The sequence below is a fragment of the Lotus japonicus genome, chromosome 2, assembly GCF_012489685.1.
Source record: "Lotus japonicus ecotype B-129 chromosome 2, LjGifu_v1.2".
Classification (NCBI taxonomy): Eukaryota; Viridiplantae; Streptophyta; class Magnoliopsida; order Fabales; family Fabaceae; genus Lotus; species Lotus japonicus.
The window spans coordinates 19,450,391-19,466,943 of record NC_080042.1 but is presented as its reverse complement, the minus strand read 5'-3'; the positions used below and the strand labels follow the sequence as shown (position 1 = coordinate 19,466,943).

Genomic DNA, 16,553 nt, shown 5'->3' with positions numbered 1-16,553 from the left:
ATCAAAACAGTTAATTAATATCAGCGTATCTTGTTAGATTGTATCCTTAATTAAGTTCCGAAATCAGAACGTTACAAAACCTATCATTAAGGTTTAACTTTACAATGATTTCAAAAAAAAAAAAAACTTTACAACAAAAAGCAAAGAAAAAGGTTGTCTCTTCTTTTTCAATTTCTCCCACCCAAACCAAGATTACCGTTACAGAAATCAAACAAGTTCAACATTGATGATGAAGAAAACTGATAGTAGAATCCCAACAACAAGAAGAACAAGCTACCAAAACTGTTACTCAAATTGCAATCTACCATCATCATCATCTTCAATCATGGCTGCTGAGTCAAACAGTAGTAGAAACCCGATTCTTGAGCCTCTCCTTCATGCCCTTGATCCAATATCTCTGATTCTGAACCAGAATTCACAATCAGAAATGCAATCTTTTCCTTTTCCATTGAAGCTCACCTCTGCTGATAGCTTCATCATGGAGAGAGGACCCAATTACAACGCGTATGCACAGTTGAGGGAACGAAGGTTGCAGATGAAACTGAATTTCATGGGTCAGGAACAAGAATCTGAACAGAAACTGGAATCTGAACCAAAAACTGCAACAACCCCACCAAGGAAACAGGTGAAGTTTCTTCAATCTGATTTGGGATGTGGGAGAAAATCAGGGTTTTCGTCTGTTGCTCAATCTGTGCCAGATTTCTCTGCTGTGTTGAGGAAAGAGAATAGGAAGCCTGTGATGGTGAACACTTTGCCTACAATGATGGAGATGACACCGCCATCCAAGAGAGGAGGAAATCGAGTGTTGTCAACGAGTTCAAGAGGGAGCAAGTCAGCGAGTGGTGGAGAGAAGGGTGGTGGTGGTGGTGGAGGAGGGGTTTTGATGGCGAGGAAGAGCTATGCGAGCTTTGATGAACTGAAGAGGTTGACTAGTGCTACGGCCATTGCCATCAATGGTGAAGGGAGAGGAGGAGGGAGGAATAGCAGTAAAATCATCATGGGGAGGACAGTTTCAGGGAAGAACAGACAATTTTGAATTTTGTGGAAATGGGTTTTGGATTTGATTGGAAATGTTTGTTTGTTTGTTTGAGATTCAGAGGTTGTGGTGTTGGTGGTTCTGCTAGTTTTTGTCTTTTGTTTTCCATTCATTCGATTTGATTTTTTGAGCAATTTACAGTATTACTTTTATGTACAGCTATGATGCATAACTGATAACACTATTACAGGAATGAGTTTCAATACTTTCACTTGCATTTTCTTTGTCATGTCATTTCCACCTATTTTCTCTTCTTTTTATGTCACATTACTCATGTCTTATTTCGATGTCTTTTTTTCCTATATCTCTTTGGGTATGGATGGATTTGAGGGGTGATCATCAAATTATTTTATACTGGTAAAGTTTCCTAAACACATTCTTCTTAATTAGGTTTATTCTGTTTTGATATGAAGTGTTTTTAATCAAATATTCAAATAGAACCATGCATGGATCAGATAGCAGAAGTTTATCTAACATAATAAGAAATTTCAGAAGAATAGACTATTGTACTGCTAGTGGTTTTAAAAATACTGCTTATTGTTGAACATGCCTCTTGTATGTACCGCCCCTTTTCAATTCTCACATCATGCTTATAATCTGGTAATCCCCTAAGTTCAAGATTCCGACATTACTTCCATTTTTTGTTTTTTTTTTGAAGATTTTGGCGGATTCTGTTGTTTCTTTATGGTGTGCCTAACAAGTTGTTGATGTTGGTTGTTTCTTTCATTTGTTTGGATGTTCAATAAAAATCCTGAAAATGGACCCTTAAGTCAATTTAAGCACTAGGGGCATGTTTGAATACATGACGAAAAGCTACGGTGAGGATAAAATCATGGTGGCAAGTCACAAAAACTAAGCAAAGTTGCTTCTATCCACAGATTTTTTATTCTAGTTTCACTGCGATTTTCTATTGTGTTTATAAACATGAACTAAATAGTATTAGTGGCAATTTCGGGCAAATTACATACAAAATAACAATAATATTAGTCCAGTGTATCCAAACGATGTCAAGAATCTCTTATAGAAATACCATCAATATATTTGTACAACATTGAATCTTGAATCATCAAAAACCTGAGAAGTTAGTCATGAAGAGCCTAGAAGAAATTTAGTAGCATGATTTGGGTAAGTTCTTCAAAATGTGCCCCCTCCAGGAATCTAAAAGCTCTTCAACAATTTCATCAACCAAAATTTGAAGTACAAACCCACCTATATCAACACCAACCTCAAATGCTTCAGTAGTAAAATCAGTCCATTTACCCCATGAGTGACTCATCATCTCCCATTCTATTACTTGGTCAGGTAACATACCAGCTATACTTGACCACTTCTTCACCTCACTTTTGACCTCTTGAGCCAACATCTTAGCTTTCTTGCATAAAGGTAGTTTTGTCCATGCCTGAAATACTCTGTTATAATGTTGGCAGCAGCAATTTGATTCCAGATATTCTATTACACAATCAAACAGAAGTCCCTTAATCTGGCTTCTATCTTTAGATTCATCGAAACCTGCAAAGCCATTGAAATCTCTCCACATAGCATCACTTGCCATGGTGTCCAGTTCACCAAGCAGAAAACAAGAAACGAGAAGCTGTTGTGACATTCCATCCTCACCATGCTCAGTGGAATTTCCTAGAACCAGTTCAGCATTGAAGATAACCTCTTTCATATGGATGAGGTTACTTTCTGTCAATCTTATTCCACAAGATTTTAAACTTTGCAACATCCTATGAATTTGGTTGGCAAGTTCAGCCAGTACTTCATAACCTATCATCCTCCCTTTGTCAAATGATATTGCAGAATATAAAAGTTCAGCACCATGTTCCAACTGTTCCAGTTGATTGTCCGAGCGAAAACCATGCGCTGGAATTTAATCAAGGATCAAAGGCAACAAAAAAAAAGGAATTAACAAGAAGAATCGAATAAATGAAAAACAAGAAATTATATTTTCTTAATTCTATTTATTTACCTGAGCCTTCATCCAAACTACTATATGAAAAGGAAGGTTCCAGTACAGATCCAGGACTGAGATGATTACCATTGCAAGAGGTTCCTAATAATCTTACATGACTTGCCTCAAACTGATATGAGTAGAAAGAAACAAAGATAATGTTAGGTACAGTATAGCTGTCAGAATGCAGATTTTCACCAATCACAGAGCAAGTTTTTATAAAATATTAAGGTGAACAGAAGGATCATGCTCAAACTGAGTATAAAGTTAAACAAAGCTCATTTGGCCTCAGTTAAGTGCATTGGTTTCAGGAAATATTATTTGATTTCATCAGGGTAAATAATGACAGACACTACACACTTAAAAAAAGTTGAAATTGAATGCTCAAGACAACCTGTAAAATAACATCATCCATATTAGTTAATGTTCCTTATCCCAACAATCGTTATGAATATGGTAAATAAGAAAAATTACACCCATAAACGAAAATGTTAATCACTCGTGCCAAAAATCTTTTGCAACTGATATTTTATATCCTGTGCAACGCAATTTACAGGTAGTAACGGAAAACTCTGCAAATCAAGTAATTTGTTGAAAGCACTAGATCAGATGAAAGCTTATGCTAATAAACACCACAGATCAGTCAAATTTCACATTGGGGATTAGGTTTTTCTCAAGCTAGAGCCCCAGGAAGTCCGGAAACTAAATGAAAAATAAGTCCTCAGTTTTATGGCCCTATGAAGTGGAGAGTTGGACAGTGATAGGATCCAATTGCAAGGTATGAGACTTGGATCCCACACTCAGTATGGGATTCCAGTGCAGGGTTTATAAGGCCTTAGGCTTTCCAACTACAGCGGCTAGCTTTTGTGATATAGTTATCCTAAGGTTCTTATAAATTGGTATTACAGTCTTCCACCATGTCTCTCAGCCGCTTGGCAGCTCAGGTGGTGACATCACCATTGCAGCACAGAACAATCAGTTAAATAGGATGGAGGGATTGAGAACTGGACACGACTAACAGTTGCTAGTAAGTTAGATAGTTACTGTGACAAGAGGTTCAATAGGAGGGAGTGAGGGATTGAGAGGGCACCCAAATTTTATCTAGGTCAAAGTGAGGAGAGAACTGGCCTTGATTATATTGCTATTGTATAATTTTATGTAGTTGTAATTTTCTTCTATACCCTGTCTACACTGGTACAGCAGTAGGACTTTGATTCAGTGAATAAATATTCATTCTCACTACTCAATCTGATCCAGTTCTATCAGCATTATGCTTTGTGAATTTAGAGCTTGTTTGTGCAAGTTATTCCCACTGTAAGTGCCTTGGAAAGTGTTATTTCTTCATTTGTAATAAAATAAAGTTAAAATAAACAGGCCTGTAGTCATTTAAGCAATAATGACTACAATGAAAATGAGGAACTGAATAGTTCCAACAGTTAACAATAACAGATAGCTGATAGTAAATGGCTACTTGCATTGCATGGTTGGAAATTCTTCTACAATTTATCCTAAAGACAAGATCAATTCTGTGAAGAAGCTTCTATGAATAGCTTTTGGGTGACATAATTGATTCTGAGTAAAAAAGAAAATGATCGCAACATTCTACAAATACAGAAGGGTCAAAGAAGAAACAAACTCCAATTAGACAATATTTTAAAAGAAAACAGACATGGAAACCAACCTTGTCACTGAAAGCATGATCATCAGAATTTGTTAGATGCTTTAAATTAAGAACAGATATTAATTCTTGAAGAATCATGGCAGTTGAGTTTTTAGGTGGACGGCAAGTAGCCAACTCCTGATTTTCTTGACAACTTAATTCCTTCAACTTCTGCTCTAAAATGGCTCCTAAGGCATCTACTGTCGAAGGCGAAAGTCTTTGAAAATCTGTCTTAACCTCGTTATTACTCTTTCTCTCTTCTTTTGCAGCTGGTATTACAATCTTTGTCTTAGAGGGGAAACTAAAGGTATATGAAACCGCCTCATTGACCTTATTGTCATTGATCTTATCTGTGTTTAGCTGACCACCTTGTATACTTTTGACATTATAATTGTTTCGGAAGGAAGCATCAAAACTCCTCCTTTTCCCCCCTCGTGTGTCAGAACTTACATATTTCTGTTTAACAGTAACCAAATTACCAGAATTTATAGCTTCAACCCGCGGGACAGTTGATGTCCTTCTTTTCCTCTCTAAGGTGCTTATGGGAGACAAGGAATCATCATGTTTATTAGAAGGTTTTCTCTCAAGATCAAATTTGCTGCTATCCATCTTGGTAGGAGACCGTATCCTAGATCGGCCAATAAGGCTTCTATTCGAAGCAACAAAGTCTTTAGTGCTTCCAGCTGATAATACCCTCTTCTCTTGCATATTACTTATTATAGATCCAGATGAAACTTTTTCACTGTTTAACACCTGTTCTTGTGTTTGAGTTTTGAGTTTGAAGGCAAAAGACGCCTCACCATCATCCTCTTGAGCCCCAAATAGTTGGCGTGATGAATCCCGTTTCTCAGGCACAGGCATTCTTCTAGTAAGGGATTCATTACAAGATTGTGCATTGTTTTTTCCATCTTCATCAACAAGAGTTATGATCTTCTCCTGGCTTCTCAGAAGAACTACATCATTTTCATGAGAGGGGATGAACACATCTGAGACAATTGGAGAGCTGATCTCAACAACATCAAGAAGATTGCCACAATTTTTGCAAGATTTATGCCCCATCAAAGGATTGGGAGGAGAAATGGAAGTGGAAGAGGTAAGAGAATGTTTGCCTCTGTTTGTAGCCTGCATCCCAGGTTCCAAGATCTTCGTAGCTGCTCCGATTAACCGAGAGCGTCGAGATGCACTCTTTCCTGAAGGAACTCGCGGGCTCTTCAATGTGTGGTGGTGATGGTGATGGTGATTATATTTTCTTACTTGTGACAGAACACCCTTAATTTGTAGTGCCTCAGCTCCAAATCTAGTCATTGTCCTTTTCTCATCTGTTCCAGTTTTCTGAAGCTTTTGAGGTCTTGAGTCATGCTTTGCACTTCCAACTCCCAGTTCAAAATGCACCCTTTCCCTATCATGGTCATCCAAAGACTCCTTCTCACCATCGCCATTAGAAAAGGAAGATTTTTTGGTCCGATCTCGCCGGGAAGCTGGAATAGACTCTAGACCCATCAACCTAGCAACCAGACCAGGTACTCGCACTTCTTGCTTTTGTTCTGCCTCTATTACACGATTCACACATTTTTTGGCACTTGGGAAGCCTCCATTGTTCTCATTAGCAATCTACAATTGAATCCCCACAAATAAAAATAAAAAAGCTTTTCAAGTTCACTAGCAAAGAAAACTAAATAACTAAATGCATCAAACCAATCAACACACCAAGCATAGGCATTCATACCAAGTGGAGCTTGGAATTTGGCATTTTCTCTTCCCCTTTAAACTTCTTTGAAGAAGCTTGTTTTGCTCCAGCTGAAACGGTCAACAAAAACCAAACACTTTCATCAATTTCCACAAACCAGGAAGAATCTAAAGCAACTCTGTGTGTGACAAAAAAACAGGAAAACACATGTTTGAAAAAATGGTGGAGTTCAAAAATGAGTCGAAAGATGTAAACTTAATTTTGTTATAAAAAAAAATAAGTGGAGATTTTTGCTTCCAAAGAAGTTTCACTAATAGTGTGATATTTTACAATGTAATTATCTTTTGGGTTAAAATTGTACATTAAATTTCACTGGAAAACACATCCAAGACTAAGCCTAACACTTTTCTTAATCAAAACATAAATCAATTTGAAATATATTTTTCAAAATAAAAACATACCTGCAGGAGGTGGAAGTTTCTTGAAGAGCTTCTTCTTAGTAAGGCTACGGTTCCAGTCAAAAAGCTGAAAGAAAACACCAATGCAACCACCTACCCTTTGATTCTTCTTCTCTGTTATGGCCAAACAAGAAGAACCTTTCCCAGTAGCATCATTCATTTCTCCAACACTTGCTCCACCAAAAATCAAAGCATAAAAAAATATCAACAACTCCACTTCAAACAAAAACCCCTAAACCCCATTTTACTGAAATGCTAGTCTAGTAGTCTCTCTCACCCCTAATCCAAAGAAAAAAAAAGTAAAGTGACCCATGATTCAGAAACTAATGAAGTGTTTGATAATGTCATAAAAAAAGGAACTTTTATTCCTAGGAACAATGACATTCACAAAATGACGATGACCCAAAAAAGCAGAAAGTGACCATTGAGGTGAAAAAAGTGAAAGAGAGAACAGAAGAAGCAGAAGAGACAAAAGGACTGTGCACAATGCAAGCAGTCACAGGTCACTGTGAAAAGGAAGGTAACTTTGCATGATTCGACGTGGTTTTTGAGAAACACGAGACGAGGATGGTAGCTCGAGGAATCTACCACTGCCAGCGAATGCGAACTTTCTCTCTCTCTCTCTCTCTCTCTCTCTCTCTCTGCTGCTGCTGGCGCGAGTGAAGCAGCGCGTGCATGGACATGAGGCGCGTGAGTTCTGGTTGAGTCTAGAGAGACAAAACAGTCACTCACGCGCATTGATCCACACAATCTAGTAGCACGAGTCAAAACTATGCAATCAGAATAACACGACAGCTTGCTTACTTCAAGATTGTATATTTGAATATTAGTCGTCAACAATGATTCACAAACCATCAATGGGAGTGCCTTTACTTATCTTGGGGATAATGTTTCATCCACACCTCTCTTTTGAGGTGGAGAGGTGGAATGATGAGAGAGATAGGAAGAAAAGAAAAAGTAAGAGAGAGAAAATATGAGATGTGATAGATGATAAGATGAGAGAGATAGAAATAAAAAGAGGTGGAAATGAAGTGTTTAAAAAATGAGCTGTGTATATATCATTACTCCTTATCTTGGTATCCCGGTGGGAGGTTTGGGAAGCAAGATTTCACTTTGGGATCATATTATCTCAAAATATTATCTCAAAATTTCGGAGTAAACTCTCTCCTTGAAAAAGAACACCTATTTTGTTTGGAGGTAGGCTCTACTTGATCCAAAGTGTCCTTTATGCTTGGGGGCAGGGAGAACGAGAGAAAGATCACTCGGGTCAAATGGGATTTGGTGTGCAAGCCAAAAGAATGTGGAGGTTTGGGAATCAAAGACTTTCGAACTTTCAATATGGTGCTTCTTGGAAAATGGAGATGGAGATTCTTAACCGAGCTGCTTATGGTGTAGGGTGGTAAAAGTTAAGATTGCACAAAGCTCCTCTTGGAGAATCCCCCTGGTGGCGTGACGTAAAATCAATTTGTATTGAGGATGGTGATGACTAGTTCTCTTTGGGATTAAAAAAATCTCTTCGGGAGGGGGGTAATGCAACATTCTTTTGGTTTGAAAACTGGCTAGGCTCAGACTCTTTGGAGGTCAGATTCCTACGCTTGTACAATCTGTTCAAATAGAAATATGCCCGGTGAATACTGTGGGGGGGGGGTGGCGGAATGGTGTGTGGCATTGGAGATTTCTTTGAAGGAGACCCCTTCGGGGAAGAGAACTGACTTGGACTGTTGAATTGTTGTCGGTAGTCGAAAAAGTGTGGCATTGGAGGAAGGTAGAGCAGATCGGTGGATTTGGTTCCCCAGGCAAGACGGGACTTATTCTGTTAACTCTGCCTATCCTTTTTTGCAGGTTCATGAAGCAGTGGAAAGGAATATGGCATTCAAACTAGTTTGGTATGCTCCTGTACCATCAATATGTGCGTGCGTTTGCTTGGCGTGTCCTCCATCTCCGGATTCAGACTAAAGACAACTTGAGGAAGCGGCTGGTGAATTTGGGCCCTACTGCCTCGACTTGCTCCCTATGTCAATATTGTGAGGAATCGGGACCGCACCTTCTTCTTTCGTGTCCTGTTTCTTATGAAGTTTGGTGCTCTTATACTGGCTGGTTAGGATTGCCTACGGCGTTCCCGGAGGAGCCTAGTGCTCACCTATTGCACTTCATATGGCCTGGATATAATAATTCCCTGCGTGGTGGGCTTCTCGTAATCTGGTTGTTGGTAGTCTGGTCATTGTGGCTGATGAGAAACAATGTTATTTTTAATAATGGAGAGCTGGCCAAGGAGCATGTTTTGGACCTGGTTCAAGTCAGGTCTTGGCAATGGCTTAAGTCGAGAATTGTTGGGTTCCATTTGTTTGAATGGAAAGGAATGCCTTTGGATTGTATTCGATCATTGTAGGGTATTCCTTCGTTGGATTGTTGAGATTGTTGTATTGGTGGGTTCTGGTGCTGGGGTGGGCTCTTATACATCCTTGGATTATTTTCTTCTCATTGTTCTCTGTTGTTGGCATTAATAGTTTGCTGAGCTTGAGGCTGAGTAGAAGTTGTTTCAGCATTTTGTTTTTCCTTACTTTTTCCTTTTCATTTTGCTTTCTCTCTTTTGTATTGGGTTAAAGTATCACTTGTACTTCTTATTCAATGCAATATTGGCTTATAAAAAAACCACCAAAACAGTACAAACACTTCGAGACACTTTTTTTTTTCTTTCTATCTTTTTCTTCCAATCACATCACATCATATATCACACTTATAACTCTTCTCTTCTTATCTCTCTCTAGTAGTATACACCCTTTGGGTGTACACCAATCTTTATTCACTAGTTGTACGTGAACTTTTATTAGGTTAAACTGTGTTTGTATTTCTCGTTCTTGTAAAATACTATCTTCGTTCCTTATTAACTGTTGACTTTGAAGATTTTTTTTGTTTCTATGTATCTGTTAACTTAGCATTTCAAGAGGGCATTAAATAATGTTTTTCCAAATAGTGCTTTTGCGTGGAGTAATAAATGAAGAAAGATAAAATACATCACAGAAAGGTAAAATAGGAAAACAAATAATACTTTTTTGAAAATTAATACATTAATTGCGCTCCTTAATATGTGTGTTTCTTCTTTCACTGAACAGTTATACATGAATGAAGGTAGTACTCACTATTATTGTGATACGTGCGATGCATAAAGGATATTCATATTTTTTAAAAGATAATTTATGAATTACAAGAACAAAATTAATTTTCGATATTGTAAAACAAAAATTTAAAAGTTTTTTTCGTGATGAAATGCAATCTTTTCCTTTCCCGATGATGCTCACCTCTGCTAACAGCTTCATCTTGGAGAGAGGACACAATTACAATGTGAATGCACAGTTGGGGGAACGAAGGTTGCAGATGAAACTGAAATTCATGGGGCAGAAACAGAGACAAGAATCTTAACCAAAAATGGAATCAAAACCTGCAATTTCAACAACCCCACCTAGGAAACATGTGAAGTTTCAATCTAATTTGGGATGTGGGAGAAAATTAGGGTTTTCGGCTATTGCTCAATCTGTGCCAGATTTCTCTAAGGTGTTGAGGAAAGAGAATAGGAAGTCTGTGATGAACATTTTTCCTTCGATGATGGAGATGACGCCACCATCCAAGAGAGGAGGAAATCGAGTGTTGTCGAGTTCAAGAGGGAATAGTCGGCGAGCGTTGGAGAGAAGGGTGGCGGCAGTGGTGGTGGAGGGGTTTTGATAGCGAGGAAGAGCTATGCGACATGAGCCAAGTTGTTGAGATAGTCTGATATCCTTCTAACGGACAGGAGCCAAGTTGTTGAGTCTGAGGTGTCTCTTCTTCTTACAGGTTTGGTTAACCCTGGGGTTCCAAAAAGAAGGCATGGTCGTCCAAAGATCATAAGGAGGGGTATGGCTCAGCTAGAGTCATCTTCCGCTGTTGGTGGTAGGACTAAAATTCGGAGGCCTATGGGAAGACCCAAGAAAATTGAGAAGAGGGTATGAAGTAGAAGGATCTTGCTAGGGTTTTGATCGGTTCTCTGTTAGATGTGGACTTGGGTTCGTTGGCAGCAAACGAGTGCAATTAGCTGATGGTGCCCGTCGGAGCTTTAAGAGCCTTCCAGTTCACGAAAAAAAATGTTCGGGACTCCGTTTCAAAATTTTGTTTATTCTATAATGATTATTTTTCCGCAATGACTCTTATTCCAAAAAGAAAATTTTCCTAGACGGGAAAAGATTTTCGGTCGAAAACGTATCAGTTGATTGCTCCAAGATATTTTCATTTAAGTGGGTCGGGGACAAGTGTCAACCTCTTGTGGAGGGACACTTGTCCAAAATTAGTGGTGGAGAAGAAGCCAAAGACTCTCCACCATACATTTTCCTTTCCTCCTTCTATTTAAAGAGAAATTTTCACTATTCACCCCTATTTTGGAGAGCTTGGTCGTGAGAGAGAAGAGAGGAAGGAGGAGAGAAAAAGCGTCCATTTCTTCTTCATTTCTTGAGTTTTTGAGTGATTGTGAGTGAACCTTGTGCTAGAGGAGTGGTTGCTTGAAGTTCCTTGCTAACACAACCACTATTCATCTTCTTCTTCATCCTTTCTTTGGAGTTTTCTTGAGTAAAGGTTACTATTAGCCCCAAGCTTTGAGTTGATGGGCTTGGGAGTATATTTCTACGGTTAATTTCTCTTCTATGCCATATATCCATGAGGTTTTGTTGTTTATGCATGAAAAAGGAGAAAAACCCAAAGTTTTGAACTTGTAATTGTGTTAGAGCATGATTCTTGCTAAGTGCCTTCATATTTGTTGCTTGTATGACCTTTGATTTGAGTAATATGAAAGAAATTTTGGAAAATCACAAGCTTTGTGTTGGAAAAGTGATTTTGAACCAAGTTTTTGTCATGGGTGCTTTTGTTAAAGTTGTCGTTGGGTTTATTCTCAATCTAGCCCTCTAGTTTGTTTTTGGAAAAGTTGAGTTTGAAAAAAAGTGATTATTTTGGAAAGTGATTTTAAATATTCTAACTTTGGTTTCGCCATAGATTTTAATTAATCTTTGATGTGTACAACTTGATTTTGAAGAAAAGCATTACCTTGGTGTTGTTCTTGGCTTGACCTTATATTGAGCTTTGTAAAGGGCAAAAAATATATTATGGGCAAGTTTAGCTCAGAGTTATTGTAGCCCTTTCAGTTGTCAAAATTTTCCCGCTGGTTTCAGGTCATTCTGAGTTCTGTAGCTCGAGATATGGACTTTTTGGCGAGTGACTGTCCGGCTGCCCGTTAGTCCGACCTGCTGTTGTTCCCATATTTTTCCTGAATTTTGTACTTTAAATTTAGATTTGAAAATTTACAGGGATTTAAAAAACATGTGGATTATTTTAGGATAAAAATATTAGATTTCTCGAAGTGTATTTGATGTATTTAAAAATTCACCAAAGTTGTTGTACAATTTATGATCGTTTAATAGTCTGGCTTTTTGAGTGTAGAGGTTGATTTTTGAAAGAGATGAGACGATCTTGAGTTTTAAAATGATATTTTGATGTTTTGGAGTAGGAAAACCTCTTTTTGACCTTACTTACCGTGCGTTGCTTTTTCGTTTGTGAAAATGTCTCAATGAGTGTCTTAATAGAGACTAAGAACTCTAAGGAAAACGGGAGGATAGAGTGTTGGATTGTCACGTGACTATGAGTGTATTTGAGGGAGGAAATCCAATTTTTGAAGCTCAGAGTTTACGTATGAGGCTTAGGTTGTTTTTTTGGAAAGTTTTGGGTTTGTGATTGTGAAGGAAAGTTGAGATATGCTAAGTGTTTCTTGCCTTTTAAGTAAGTGAAGAACATGCTATGTGTAATTGCATGAAAAACCTTATATGAGCCTGTTTTTTGTTTTATGTTGGAAGAGAATGAAAAAGGAAAAATTATACATGTTTTGAACCTTGAGGCCGAGGGCCTATGTACGTGGAAGGAAGGAGAAAAGTTTCGAAAATCAATAGGAACATGTGTAGGATTTTTACTTGGGGAATTACATGATATATGTTACTTATTTGGAATTAGATCCTTAGGGAACTTACTTGCTAAATGCTTGTTTTGGGGTTTGGGTGTTGAGGCAAGAGGCCTTTAAGGGTAAGCTTTATAGGTGTTGGTTAAGTGATGGACTCTGGAGTCTAGGGAACTTTCCTTGTGTTGCGAGAGTCGCTTAGTGACTAAGTGAGTATGTTTTGCTTAAGGGTTGGAGCAAGTGGAGTTGGAACGTTCAAATTTGGACAAGCACGCAAAGGGAAGGAGAAACAAGAAGAAAATCAATTTAATGGCAACTTACCATTATTAGCTATATGCTAGATGCTGAAATGTCGGCAATTGTTGTGATGATCTAAAATGATAATGATGCATGCTTCTTTGGATTGTTGATATTGTTGAAGTATGCTATTGCATTGTTGAATGGTATTGATGCATGACAGTTTTGGCAGTGTCCATGTATATCGTTGCTATAATTGTTGAATTATGCTGAGAACTTATGATTATATCGACTGTGAACACAGAGTCTTTACGAGTATTAGCAAGTAGGGTCCAACTAGAGGTCTGAGTCACTGCTGTTATTGAGGATCAAGACTTTCTCGGAAAGATTACCATGGGGGAAAAGGGATCTTTTGAAATGTTAGATTTTGGAAAAAGGAAGAAAATACTTCAAGTTTGAGAATAAACTTCATAATTCAACTAATCCAAGTAATAACGTTTTTAAAAATCCAAAGAGAATCCTTTAGAAGAAGACCTATGATTTTGAAATGAGTTTCGAAAACGGGAAAGGTCGACGATCCAAGTTTTGAGAAAAAGAAATAGAACCTAAGTTAGGGAAACCAAGAGCGTGGGCCGTCGTGATGAAAATTTAGCTTAGAATAGGGGATCTGGGATGGGATTGATTAGTTAACCCGCGCCTTAGGAATGAGGGTGGAGGCTGGTAGTTGATGGCCTAAAAATAAAAATTTCATATTCAATAGTTAATCACAGGTACCTGAGGAATTAGTCTAATGAGGTTAAATTAAAAGATTTACTTGACTTGAGGAATCAACACTTTAAAGAATTATGCTAGATCAACCATAGAATGAACTCCATGAAATTCATATACTTTCTTGTATCTAAAGCATAACTTGTTTTGGTGAAGCTAAACCAAAGTGTTTGCTCTTAACATTATTTCTTCTTTGATTATGAAAACCAAGCTCTCTACCAATCAAACTTATAATTTGTTTTTACTTTCTTGTGTTTTAAACAACTCTTGCTTGTGTGAATTGGTTTTTCCCCTATATTCGTGGTTTGACAATCTTTTATATTACTTCGAACGTACAATATACTTGCGGATAGCGTATCAGTGGCTATACAGAGTTCCGTATAGAGGCTGCTAGTCGTATTTTCTCAAGATGTTAGTGACAACGTGCCTGTGTAAGTGGCATTCACTAGCATGAGGTCGATATTGGAGTGGGTATCAGACCGACTGAGTGTTGTCCCGCCTACCGTGTGTGGAGCTGGCGTTATATCTGGATATGATGAGCATTGCATGTGCATGGGCATATAGACTGACTTAAGGTCTAACTTAACTTGACCTAACTGATGTTGTGAGAACATGTTGATGTATGTTATGATGCATATTGCTTCATGATTTTAATATGAATTATGATGTCATGTACGATGGGATATTCCCTTGTGTGAATTAGTTTGATTATTATGAGTGTTTGAGAGGTTTGTCATGGACAACTCTCATCTTGTGACGCAAGCCACGTCATTGATAGATCGACGTGAGTAAGCGTGAATATAAATGATTCTTGAATATACTATATTGTATGAGTACATATTATTATGTGGTTGTATGAGTACATATACTTATATTCTAGAAGTTGACTCTCGCACGCCATTGTTTGTATTGTTTGTATTTAGGTGGCCGACGACTGTCAGGTGATGGGCGACGACATGATCAAGTACCATGCTTTTGGAGAAGTCACAGTGGTGCTGCCAATAAGGAGGATCCATGATGATGTGATGAAGTGTTATGTCTTTGCACCGTGAATCGTTTGTGGGATTGGCTACATGTATGCGAATACTAGAGCCATGTTGCAGATCTTATCAGAGATCGATTGTTCGACCGACAATCAAAGTTCCTCGGAGGAGTAGCGTCTTGTGTAAGACTTGAGCCTTATGGGTAGAGAGCTCACCGTTGTTGGTTGAGACTCGTAGGATGATCATATGAGTCTGTATCCTCTTTGATTCAGAGAACGGGTAGGTTCTGATATTTTGTTGTTTTGTGTTCTACCTAGTGTGGAGATCACAAGGAGCTTGTCGGGCATAAGAAGTCTTTTGATATTTCTTTTTAAAGACTCATTTGTATGTATATTTATGGGTATAGAGTTATCTATTATTGGGTAGTTACTACACACTTCCTAAAGCATGTTCTGGAGAAAAAAAAAATATTTGCATTTTGTGGACTCTGAAAGTCTAGTCAACATATTAAATTTGTGTAAAGGTTACTAAAGTGACTCTAGAAAATCAGGGCGTTACCCCCCGATGAGATAATATGAGACTACGTGATTCCAATGGAGAATGTTATCCATTAGATGGAGTGGAACCTTTGGGAAAGATTACCCTTCGAAGGATATGGTTGTAGTTGCCCCCACGGGTTTTGGGGAGCGATTTTGTTAGAAACAGGTTGTTTGGGCTAGGGTGATAGTCTATGCTATTAGAATTAGGGAGGTCCAACTCAACGCAAAATCTAGCTCAGGAGTTAAGGGTTACTTTACACATCTAGAGCGTGGAATGAACATTAACGGGTAACCCAAATATGAGAGATATCCACAACAAATGGATCTAGAATAAACTCGGATACCATTTTAGAATTTAGGAGACCTAACTCAACCTAAAAGCTATCTCAAGAGTTGAGGGTTGCTCTACCCTTTATGAACATTTGTTTGGTCATATCTTTAACTAATGTGAGACTTCTAACACATGCGCTGATTATATGACATGTGATTTTGGGTCATGATAAAGAGATTATATTCTTCAATAGGTTCCTAAAGTACTCCAAAGAGCTCTTAGCCATTATTATTGAGAGGTGAGAAAAGGAATAACTTGAAAATAACTAAGGTAAGAAGAAAACGAATGATAAAAATGGTATGTAAATAACAGAGAAATTTAAGTAAAAAGCTTAATGTAAAGGCTTAAAGGTATATCAAAATGCAAGAGATAAGAAAAAGCAACGACGTAAGTACAAGAAATTTATATTTTGATATGATGGTTTGATAAGTATGACTCCTCTTTAATGGAGGGTTTTGACGATTGGGATAAGGGGGAGGAATACATGTGATTTTGATATTTTGATTCACATGAGGAGGACCTTCCTTTGACTGTGGCAATGGCATCTTCTTAACACTAATGGAGGCTCTACTCCTTCATTACCATTTGTATTTTAGATTGGATACACCAAACAATGTATAGTATGCATAAATGAGCCTTATATGATTTAAATACCTTTTTATCAATGGATTTCAAACCCCCTTAATTGGTTCAATTATCTCCCTCTTCTGCTCTCCCTCTCATGGCTCCACCTCAATTTAATTTAATGAGTGGACCATTGGCTATAATCATAGTACCTTCAAGTCACTGGGAAGTACGAACTAACCAGAGAGAGGAATCAAATCAACAAAGAAGGACACCCATTCATTGCATTCATGTGTTAATTTCAGTGATTTAATATGCTATTTAATATTTATACATAATGGGTTCTATGTTTAGACAATAGAAGAACTCCAAAA

General features: G+C 37.9%; 2 protein-coding genes across 2 annotated transcripts; one reads left to right on the top strand and one right to left on the bottom strand.

The window, feature by feature from the left end:
- LOC130735284 (uncharacterized) lies at positions 1-1,241 on the top strand. The gene has a single exon (XM_057587350.1). It carries the CDS (start codon positions 227-229, stop codon positions 1,034-1,036), a length of 810 nt encoding a protein of 269 aa, XP_057443333.1. The 5' UTR covers positions 1-226; the 3' UTR covers positions 1,037-1,241.
- A 755-nt stretch (positions 1,242-1,996) lies between these two features.
- LOC130737741 (uncharacterized) lies at positions 1,997-7,443 on the bottom strand. The gene is made up of 5 exons (XM_057589586.1): positions 6,796-7,443; positions 6,374-6,444; positions 4,669-6,258; positions 3,006-3,117; positions 1,997-2,899 (listed from the first exon to the last, which is right to left on the bottom strand). Exons 1-5 carry the CDS (start codon positions 6,950-6,952, stop codon positions 2,145-2,147), a joined length of 2,685 nt encoding a protein of 894 aa, XP_057445569.1. The 5' UTR covers positions 6,953-7,443; the 3' UTR covers positions 1,997-2,144.
- Positions 7,444-16,553: the final 9,110 nt, after the last annotated feature.

Bases quoted from the DNA above. Each gene is read 5' to 3' on its own strand.
- LOC130735284 (XM_057587350.1), top strand. From the start codon at position 227: ATGATGAAGAAAACTGATAGTAGAATCCCAACAACAAGAAGAACAAGC.
- LOC130737741 (XM_057589586.1), bottom strand. From the start codon at position 6,952: ATGAATGATGCTACTGGGAAAGGTTCTTCTTGTTTGGCCATAACAGAG. The intron at 6,445-6,795 runs GTATGTTTTTAT...TGACCGTTTCAG, and splicing joins GAAACTTCCACCTCCTGCAG to CTGGAGCAAAACAAGCTTCT. The intron at 6,259-6,373 runs GTATGAATGCCT...ATTCAATTGTAG, and splicing joins CAAATTCCAAGCTCCACTTG to ATTGCTAATGAGAACAATGG.